Source organism: Haematobia irritans, chromosome 2 (assembly GCF_050003625.1).
Source record: "Haematobia irritans isolate KBUSLIRL chromosome 2, ASM5000362v1, whole genome shotgun sequence".
NCBI lineage: Eukaryota > Metazoa > Arthropoda > Insecta > Diptera > Muscidae > Haematobia > Haematobia irritans.
This window is the reverse complement of record NC_134398.1, coordinates 173,428,874-173,440,375: the sequence shown is the minus strand read 5'-3', so window position 1 is coordinate 173,440,375 and position 11,502 is coordinate 173,428,874. Positions and strand designations below refer to the sequence as shown.

At 27.0% G+C, this 11,502-nt stretch overlaps 1 protein-coding gene across 1 annotated transcript in view; it reads left to right on the top strand.

Annotated features, from left to right (window-relative positions):
• Positions 1-2,477: 2,477 nt before the first annotated feature.
• Positions 2,478-11,502, top strand: part of net (atonal bHLH transcription factor 8-like protein net) — a 38,068-nt gene continuing 29,043 nt past the window's right edge. Inside the window, exon 1 of the mRNA XM_075296843.1 lies at positions 2,478-3,485. Within this exon, the coding sequence (XP_075152958.1) occupies positions 3,362-3,485 (124 nt within the window). The 5' untranslated portion in view covers positions 2,478-3,361. The remainder of the gene's footprint in view (positions 3,486-11,502) is intronic.

Here is an 11,502-nt window from a genome sequence, read left to right as displayed (position 1 = left end):
TCAAAATTTTATTTCTATAAAAAATTGTGTCAAAATTTTTTTTTATAGAAAATTTTGTCAAAATTTTATTTCTATAGAAAATTCTGCCAAAATTTTATTTTGATAGAAAACCTTGTCAAAATTTTATTTGTATCGAAAATTTTGTTAAAATTTTATTTCTGTAGGAAATTGTGTCAAAATGTTGTCAATTGCCTCTGTAATGCCATTATGGCGCTGAGGCTACAAGAAGTATGAAAGATACAATAAAGTACAAATTATATAAATAAAAAAAAAAAAAAAAAAGTTTATTTTTATAGGAAATTTGGTCAAATTTTTTTTCTAGAGAAAATTTTGCCAAAATTGTATTTCTATTGAAATTTTGGCAAATTTTTTTCTATAAAAAAAAAATTTCAAAATTTTATATCTATAGACAACCTTGTCAAAATTTTATTTCTGTAGAAAATTTTGTCAAAACTTTATTTCTATAGGAAATTTTGTCAAAATTTTATTTCTATCGAAAATTTTGTCAAAATTGTATTTCTATCAAATATTTTGTACAAATTTTATTTCTACCAAAAATCTTGTAAACATTTTATTTCTATAGAAAATTTTGTCAAACATTTATTTCTATAGTAAATTTGGCCAAAATTTTATATCTATAGAAAATTTTGTTAAAAATTAATTTCTATGGAAAATTGTGTCAAAATATTATTTCTGTAGAAAACTGTGCTTGAGATTGATTTCTATCGAAAGGTGTGTCAAAATTTTATTTCTACAGAAAACTTTGCCAAAAAAATGATTTCTATCGAAAATTTTGGCAAAATTTTGTTCACTAGGAAACTTTGCCATATATCGTTTTTATAGGAAATTTTGTCAACATTTTATTGCTATGGTAACTTTTTGTCAAAATTTTATTTCTATAGAAAAAGTTATCAAAATTTTATTACTATTATAAATCTTGTCAAAATTTCATTTCTATAAAGAATCTTGTAAAAATGTCACTTCTATAGAAAATTGTGTCAAATTTTATTTTTATAGAAAATTTTGTCAAAATTTTATTTCTATAGAAAATATTACTAAAAATTTACTTATAAAGAGAATTTTGCCAAATATTTTGTTGCACTTTTTTCGGATCACAAGTTGGGCTTCCTAACCAATTTTTGGGAAGCTCTTTGTTGCTGGGAACCTAAAAACTTTTTTTTAATGTTTTAATGTTTTTTTAATGAAATCCAAACTACTTTAAAGAATTACACCTGAATAACTAATGTGAAATCAATGCAACGGAAGTTTAAAAAGAATTTATCCCTATTGCAAGCCCATATAAAATGCATTGGTTTTGTTTTAGGTATTTTTCGGCTGGGAAGTTATATGTGCCCGATTAAAACTCTATTATTCTATTGTCGCATTATTCCAAAGGCCATAGAAAATCACTTTCACTTTTTAATCAAATATTAGCCAATGAAAGTAGGTACATATGAACCCAAAAGGTTCCATTTAATTTCTAATCAATACGAATATTCTTGTCTTTACCTGCTGCCATTTCATTTGCCCCTAGAAAAAAAACGTTTGTTACGCTTTAAATTTGTCTTATCTTATCGCCAAATACTCTCGAACAGAGCAAAAAAGGTGCATGTGCACTTGATAGAGAAAACAACAATTATAATTTACTCGCACCAGATGGCAAAACATATCGCATGCGAGTAAAAATAAAATAATCTCATAATAATGAAATCGCACACACAATCCCATACACACACACACTTACGTTACCAACAACCAACACTGTTGTACTTCAAATGTATAACAATAACAACAATCGAGCATACAAGAAAATTTTCATTCATAAAAATTTCAAAGCGGCAACCAATAGCAAACAGACAATAATAACCTGACAAAGAAACGAAGTCATATGCCATCTAAAGCGAACAGGTTTGAACGAACCTAGAACATATATGCGATATAAAGGCATGATGACTTTAAGCAAACCATGCACCCATTAATACCGGCAAGCAACAACTATAACAAGAGCATATTACATTAGGGTGTAAATGCCATCGCAATGCAGGCGCCAATTAACAAAGGCTATCATAAAAACAAAACACAACAACAACATCGTATATACATTAGATGCAAATCAATTTCTTTGGACTACCTACCGCTAGAAAATGATTGTGGCACAACGCACACTCACCCATACACACACACACACGCACATAGTTTATATGCATAACTCTCTCTGTGGCCATTTGAGTCATCTGCTTTGTACTTGCACTTCGTATGGCTAGGTAGCAACATGTTGGAAGCCGAGCCTTTCCTAAATAAAACGACGAATTTCTATTAAATACGAGAAATGAATTTATGTCTCATTCATGTTTGATGGTTTGAAGGGTTATGTTCGTTATTCCCACAACGTAGTTTGTATGTTGAGTGTTCGTGTTCGTGTTGGTTTTACAGCATTTGCCGCATGGTTGATGGTTTCCTATAATCTTTAACTTTAATATAAAAATTTCATTTGACGCGAGCGCATATGCTGCCGGATGTTTTAATAGCCGTGTTCATCATTTGTATGGAACACATGTTTATAAGTAATAAATAAAGAGTAAATAGTGAAGTAACAATAACAAACAAACAGTGTGTTATGAAAACATAATTGTTACTCGTAAAAAGAAGAAGAAAATATTCTTAAAAAGTGAAATTTATTAAAAAGAAAAATTAAAAAGAGAAAAATATATAAATAAATACTTAAGTGATATATACAAAACAAAATAAAATACAATCTTATCAGATAGTTATAATAACAAAAACAACTACAACAATTTCAACAAATTATGAAAAATTATCACAAAAAGAAAGTATGATAAAAACCAACAGTTATATAGTAAATCAGTAACAATGTAGATGGAAACATTAATCATTTTACAAAAAAGAATAAAATTCTATAAAAAAAATTGTAAACAATTTTTGGAAATTTTTTGAACAAAAAAAAAACAAATCCAAAATAGTGAAAGTGTTTAAAACATTTTTTCCAATAAAAAAAAACAAAAACAAACCAAAATCATATAAAAACAAACATTATTTTTATTTGTCGAAATCATCTGTAACCACCGTTTATCACACTATTGGATTACGCGTTCAAACTGGATTAACCCATATAGCTGCTCATAAAACATAACAGCAAACACCACTATCATCACCACCACCCTACCGCAATTCATCATCAACCACAATCTGACCTTTTGCCGGTAGTGTTTGGGATTAATATAACTCTGAGTTTATTTTATAAAAAAAATATATATATACAATAAACACATAATTATTGTCATTTGTGTTTCAATTGAATTAACAAAAAAAAAAACAATATCATCGCATCATATTCAAAACCATGGCTGCGGATTTATCAACCACAACAACAGCAGCAGGCGGAAAACCAACGCTTACTACTTCCTCAACGGAAAATCTCTATATGCATTTAAATGCATCGGAATTAACAGCGATCATAATGAAAGGTGAGTTCTTTCTTCCGTCATTTGTTATAAATTTCTACTGATACTTATAATTGTAGCCTTTATGGCATTTTATTGGAAATTTTTCAATATCGCCAGGTTTTCGATAATTAAATTTTGCAAAAAAAAAATTTAAATATAATAGGCAGATGAATGTTAAATTTGATAGGGGTTTTATGATAACACAACTGCAGTAGTTAGTTAGTAATCTCTAAATGTATAGGAAATTTCAATAAGTGGAAAATGGATATTGATAATTCTAATTATTTTTAATTAGAATTAAGGTTAAATAAAAAATTGGCAATAAATTATGCATTTTTTAAAGTTGAAAGTGAATAGTTTAGGGATTATTTTTCATTGAAATTAATCCCCTGTAAAAAAAATATACTATAACAAGGTCATATATCGATAATTCCTTAACATATTTAATATTCTAACCGTCGGGCTAATACTCAACAGGTGACAATTACAACTATATTACACTGAAAAGAATATTGACCTAATATGGAAGATTATGCAACTTAAATTTTAGGACTCAAAATTTACGCAATGCTAAGGACAAAATTCTTTAAAACAATGACATTTTAATTAAAAGAAAGTTTACAATCTTTGCTTCAAGAATTTTTTTTTCATTAAATTTAGGACACAAATCTTGAAATTTTGCGTCTCTCTGCTGAAGTTGTACATCGTTGAAGTAAGGCAAATTTTCCTTAAAATAAAGAAAAAAACATTTTTAATTTAAAGAATTCGTCTTTAACCCAGCTGACATATTGAATTTTTAAATTTAAGATAAAAACGCTTCAAATATAGGCTAAGACTTATTTTAAGGATTTGCATTTTTGTTTAAAGTTTTTTTTAGCATTAAAAAAAACAGTTTTTACTTTGAAGTACCTGCCATAATTTGGATTTTGAAATTGGAATTTGTTGGTACATATGTAAATACACACAAAAAAATTTTTTTCTGATTCAATCACGAAATTAATTGATCCAATTAATTTTTAATTGAAATGTCTTCAATCACCGAAATGATAGCATCAATTAACAAATTAATTGAAGGTCAATTAAAAAGTTGATTTTTGTTTCAATTAAAAAATTTGTTGAATTAATTAAATTTTTAATTGAATATTTTTTAAAACTCAATTCAAATTTTAATTGGAAAATTTTTCGTGAAATTTTTTTGTGTGTACGTAGAGGGGATAATCCACCGCTAAGAAACTTTTTGATATTTAGTCGAAACTGGGATTGAATCTATGACTCTTTTTTATGCAAGGCAAATATATTTTTCTTATGGGTTGGGTGTATATCGCTTATTTTTGGATGTCTCAAATGTTGCTGATAGCTGGCTCAAGATCGTAATGTAGCCTTCTCGATATATTGACTGCTCACGATTTTTCTCTGATTTCTTCCAAGATTTTCCGTTACCGATTACGTCAAATACTTTGTGTATCTTGCACACAAAAAAAAATTTTTTCTGATTCAATCACGAAATTAAATGATCCAAGTAATTTTTAATTGAAATGTCTTCAATCACAGAAATGATAGTATCAATTAAAAAATTAATTGAAGGTCAATTAAAAAGTTAATTGATCCAATTAAAAAATTAATTGATACTATTATTTTTGTGATTGATTTTTATTTCAATTAAATAATTTGTTGAATCAAATAAAAATTTTAATTGAATATTTTTTAAAACTCAATTAAAATTTTAATTGGAAAAATTTTCGTGAAATTTTTTTGTGTGTGGAGACTACGTTTTGAACATTAATGGGCTAGGGTTTCCTCTTCTAATGTTTCATGATTTTGATGATGATGAACTCCTGTTTTAGAAAATTCTCACCGATTGGGGATCTTCTTCGTTGTCCTATGAATTGCTCGAAGTTTCGAGTTTCTTGGTGTTGAGATTTACAATAACCTTCAGTCTCGTGTATCTATATCAGCCTCTCTAGCTTCAACTTTTTCGGAGGTTAGCGATAACATCAAGTCCTATTTATTTTCTCCGGCGACCGTATTATTTCAGAGCTGCTTCTAAAGATTGACGCTAGCTGTCATATTTCCTATTCTCCCATCAGTTGTATTGTTTATCGGGGTTCTCATTCGGTATGGGTTCCAATTTAGAAGCGTTATCTGTTTCTGATAATGTAGTTGCCCTTTACAATGATCCCGAGGGGCTTTATGCAAGCAGTGAAGTCCTCTTACGGTTATTGACACAAGATCGCTCGTATGTTCTGTGCCAGATCGGGCACTATTCTAGATGTAGTATAAACATAACCTTCATAGTCAACTTAATGGTTATATGACACAGAGCGTTCTTCAAGCTCTGGCAGTTATATTGCCCTGAAAGCCATTTCCCAGAGATTTCACTTCCAAGTATTCAGGTAACAGAATGTTGCAACTATCGCCTAATTGCTTCTATTCTAATTCATAGTTCAAATCATAGTCCATATTCGTGATACCATGTCAATATCAGTTTTATATTCTCCGTGCTTGATTGGGGTGTCCAAGGGGGGCCTTACTGCACTTATCTACAGGGGATGCCTACTTAACTGCCTTAACCCATCGTCATGCGTCGAAGACATCCTTTTTTATGGCATTCAATTTTTGGCGCTCTTGGTTGTGGGCTGTTTCGTTTGACAGATGACCTTAAAGGTCGTCCAACACAAAAAGCTTCATTCTCAGATTTTTATGAAATAATAAATAATAAAAAAAAAATACGATTTTTTTAAAATAAAATAACTTAATTATTAATTCCTAATTACTTAATTTGCATGTCCAAAAAGCTTGTATGAAAACCCAGCATCCATTGATATCAGGCTAATATAAAAAAAATATTTTTATTTAAAGTTGAAAAATTTTTTACTAGATTTTTTTATCTATTTTTATTTAGTAAAAAAAAATTACTTAAATCGTATATCATATGATTTGAGCTATTTGCCGTCGGAATATCTTTCATAAAAACTCTTATTAAGAAACTTTAAAAGATTTGCTCTTATTTTCTTTATAAGTCATAGCAGCAATTAAAAAAAGTTGTAGTTTATATAATAAAAAAATTCTGACAAGGATGGAATTTAATACGAAACTCTGTAATCTTCTGGACACTTTAAATTTTATGTTAATTTTTATAAGGCTCAAAACAAAACAAAAATATATATAATATACACAATGGCTTTGGGGGTTAATAAATTGCATATATATGAAGTATTAATCTCCAAAATATATAGCAGAAGCCATGGTTGGGAATTAAAATAATTTAAAAATTACCAATTCTCAAGAAAATACAATAAGTACTTCAAATTTCGAATTTGATTTTCCTATTTGCTTTATTTTAATTATTTATTTTTTTTTCAACAATTAAGTCGACATGTATCGAACACAAAAACAAGCATTAACATTGTAACCTTTAAGTAAAGCAGAATTTCATATATTATTCATTAATTTTTTTGTCCTAATGAAATGATTAAATAAAGAGGCTATTGTCCCCATCCAAATAATTTAATGCAGAACTTTTGTTTTCCATTAAAAAAAAAAAAAATAAATTAAATTTTCTACTTTTTCTATTCTATTTTTTTGTTTGCCCATTATTAATATAGTGAGACACTTCCGTTTCTCTGACGTTTGAACATTGAAATACGATAAAGATGAAGAATCTATGAATCAATGAGATACTATATTTAGAAGTTCAATTCCCTATCTTCCACCCCAAATATTGTTTTCTTAGTGGCGTTTTGAATTTTTCTGAATGGCAAAGCTAACACCTGTTTTGCATAGCCATGAAAAAAAGCAGCAATTTTTTATATTTTCGTTTAATACTTAAAATATGGCTAAACACAAAAATAAACCAATATTGTTGAAGGGGGGAAAGCAAAATAAACACCCACTATTCTTAAATGAAAATAAGCACAAACAAATGTACATTAAAACCATACAGTAATTTGTGATTTTTTTTTTTGTTAAATACCCAAGAAGCAAATATTGAATATGAATATGTTGTATGTGATTTTTTTAAGAAAAATATTTTTTAAAATAAAAAAAACACGAAATTCAACGCCATATTTCGCCTCCCCCTACTAAATGCTAACTAATTGTGGTGATCCACAAAAAAAATGAAAACGCACATTATTTGAACGTAAATTTTTATTCAAACCAGAACAGAACATGTGATGTGATGTATTATGACCGGCTGTTTATTGTGAATTTGTTTTTGGAAATTTGACTACTAAAATTAGGTATAATTCCAAATAAATTGTTTATTGTTGTATTTCATATAATACTCATAAATTTTCGAATATCTAAGGGAGATAGAGATTTACTTTGGCTGGTAAATAAATTCGTGTATCATAATAAATCGAAATGTTTTCGATTTTTCATAGAATTAAAATCAAATAAATTTTATATATTTTTTTTGTAGAGGAAATTAATACAATTGAGGTTGCATATAAACAAATGAAAGCTTATAAAAATAATTCAGTAGCATATCACAAAAAAAAATTAATTAAAATACTGTGAGATCCAAGCAAAAATATCCAATAATGGAAAATTATTATTAGAGAAATAGAAACAGTTTCCAATAACTGTTAGATTTGTTATTATCATCCTTGTTATCCTTATATACAATTTTATATTAATGTTCTGAATATTTGTTATAAATATTTGTTGTTTACTAAATGTATTTCCATCTCATTTCACATATATAACACTTTTCCTTGCTTATTATGTCTGTATAACAGTTTTTATAACTGTTATACTACTCCAAAATGTCTTAACAAAACCAAATTTGTTATACTTTCCATTAGAATTATATTCAGTATATTATTTTTCAATCCCCATAACTGTTATAATTTCAATAATTGTATAAAAATTGCGTTTCCCATAGTTTTTTTTTTTAACAATCATCTATATCTCTCATTTTACTTTCGTATCCACAATGTTTACATTTTTTTTTTTGCTCTCCATGCCGAACTTGACGTATTGAAATAATTGAATTTTGATTTGTATAAATATAACATGGTTCTCGATTTCTGTATGGTGATCTACATGCTGGCTGGTGGTATTTTCTGTTTTCTATGGATATTTAATATTATTGCTACAATTTGCATAACGAATTAATTGAATAAATTCATTTTCAATTTCACGCTGCCACTGCTGGTGTTGAACTGTGTAAAAAAGATTTAGCCCAAAAAAAAAAATAAAAACTCATACATTTATATATGGCGTTTAATGAACCCAAAAAATGTATTTCAAGCCAGACAAGACAACCCGATACCGTCATGAAAATTTAACACATTTTTATGACATTTTCAAAAAAAAAAACCAAAACGAGGGAGCGAAAAAAAGTAAAAACCACAGCAAAAAACTTAAGCAGACATTCAGTCATACAAAACAATTTTACTTAAATAATAAAAACGACCTTTAAAAGTTTAAATACCCTTTAAGAATACAACTTAGCATATTTTAGTTAGTTTTCTTTTGTTTTTTTTTTTTTTAAAGAAAGCATAAGAATTTTTTCCTTGTCATTTTTTTTTCTACTGAATCCCTCTGCAAAATTTGATCGAATTTAAAACGCAAATTTGATTTTTTGCCACTACTGTCTGAAATTTGAGAAGTCAATGTGCCAATTTCTTGTTGAATATTTATTTATTTATTTCGTTGATTACAACAGAATTTTCTGGTTGTGTTGTGTATGTTTTGTTTTTGTATTATTTTTCGTTCCCTCCAATTTTTTTGTCAACAACCCATAAAAAAATTTGTTGACTTTTAAGAGTCAAGCATGACAGAAATAAAAAAAACACAAAACACCACGCACAAAGTCTACAGAAAATGTGTTAAAAATTCATTACAAAATTAAATACCCACCGCATGTATGGACAATAATTTATGACTACGGTGAGCTTTTTTTTTTGGCTTGTTCTGTTACTACTGGGCTCTTAAGCCCTATGGAGAAGATGAGGCAAAAAAACAAAAACCTAAAACGACTATACAAACAAATGTCAACAGGTGTTGGTTGAAAGCATTTATGGCCTATTGTAATAGCCCTTTAAAAGTGATAAATATCGTAATGACCCTTTAGTATAGATATTCTCTATTGTCTAGAGGGTTAATTGATAACAAAAACATAGCGTATATGTAAATATGAAAATAAAATAAATAAATAAAAATATAAAGAAAAAAATAATATTATGTGAAGGAAAGATTTATAAGTTTTTATATATAAAATTATTATATGGATGATCTGATATTCAATGCTCAATTTTATTCTAGAGATTAATGGTACTATTTGTCATTAAAACATATTCCAAATTAGCTTTTTTAGTAATATTTAATGAATAATAAATTTTGTATAACAGTTATTTTTTTTTTTGAATAAATAAAAATTAAAAGATGAATGATAAGGTATGCAATTCGAAAATGTTATTCTAATCATAACTGTTTTTTTTATTTCAATCAAGACATATCTTCTATATTATATCAAATCCAAATTGAGCACTATTTTATTAGTACAAAATTTTATTATAACAGTTCTTTAATATAAAAATTTATCACAATGGACTGAATAGTCTAAGTGAGCCTGAATCTTAATCGGGCTGCCACTTTAACCTAATATAAAAATACTGAGATGGATTATCTGATATTCCTTTTCAAGTTTTTGTCATATTGATTTCCTTTTATTGTTGTTATCAAGATATAAGCCCCACGACATATTAAATTTTGAATTGAAAATTTTAATAATATTTTATTAATATTAAATTCTTATAACAGTTTTTAATAAAAAAAAGTACTAGGATGGAAAATAGAGAATCAATGCCACCCCAAGTGATTACTGTTAATTATTGAAATTATGAGTATTACACCAAATTAGAATTATCTATAATAAGCCCTACTATATATTAAATTTTGAATTGAAAATGTTAATAATATTTTATTAATATTAAATTCTTATAAAAGTTTTTAATAAATATACAGTACTAGGATGAAAATAGAGAAACAATTCCACCCCAAATGACTATTGTTAATTATTGAAATTATGAGTATTACACCAAATTGGAATTATCTATAATGTATTATCAATAGTAAATGTGTATAACAGTTTTTTAATATTAGAATTCTAGACGGATTAAAACCAATAAGACTTCAAAGTGTTATCCAAATGTTTTATGTTATTTAGTGCCATAAAGACATATGTTAAAATTGCTTAGATTATCAATTTTAATTGCTTTATATCTGAAGTAACTTTGTATAACAGTTTTTTAAAAACAGAAAATATTGGGTTAAATTATAGGATATTCGATACTAAATTGTGACGTCAATGAAAACTGTTAGTTATTGCAATCAAGTCATAAATCCATCATTATACTACACTGAAATTAAATATTTCAATAATATTTTATTCATATTAAACTGTTATAACAGTTTTTTTTTTTTAAATATTAAAATACTATGATGGATAATAGGGCTGTTACCATATCCATATTGGTTTCCTAAAAATTTTTGTTATAAACTTAAGATAGTTTATATAAAATAGTTTATTTTTAAATAAATTAAATATTTTATAATTAATCGATTTGATTTCATATATCCAAATCGTAGTACTCTTTTTTTTGCAAAGTTACCTTATATTTTGTTTAGTAAAACCAATTAAAAAAATTATTTTACTCTATACTTCGAAATTAGTATACATATATGCCTAACATATCTTCAATATTCCTCCATCCCTATTTTATTATATCTACAATGATCTAATATATCATTCTTAATTAGAACAAGTTGATTATGGTTAACTCCATTACTGCTACCCAGTCATTTGGAAGAACTAAGAATTCATACATACACATAAAGTTGAATAAATTTTGCTACACCTTCTACATAGCCTTAGATATCTTCTTGTGTTTCATCATCATCATCATCAGTTCCATTGAATGAAAGCGACGTTGGTGATATCCTTAATTCCTTCGTAACCAGTATAAGAAAATATTACAATTTTTATGGCGCCACATGGCAATCACATTAGTTTTTCTTACAGTTTTTC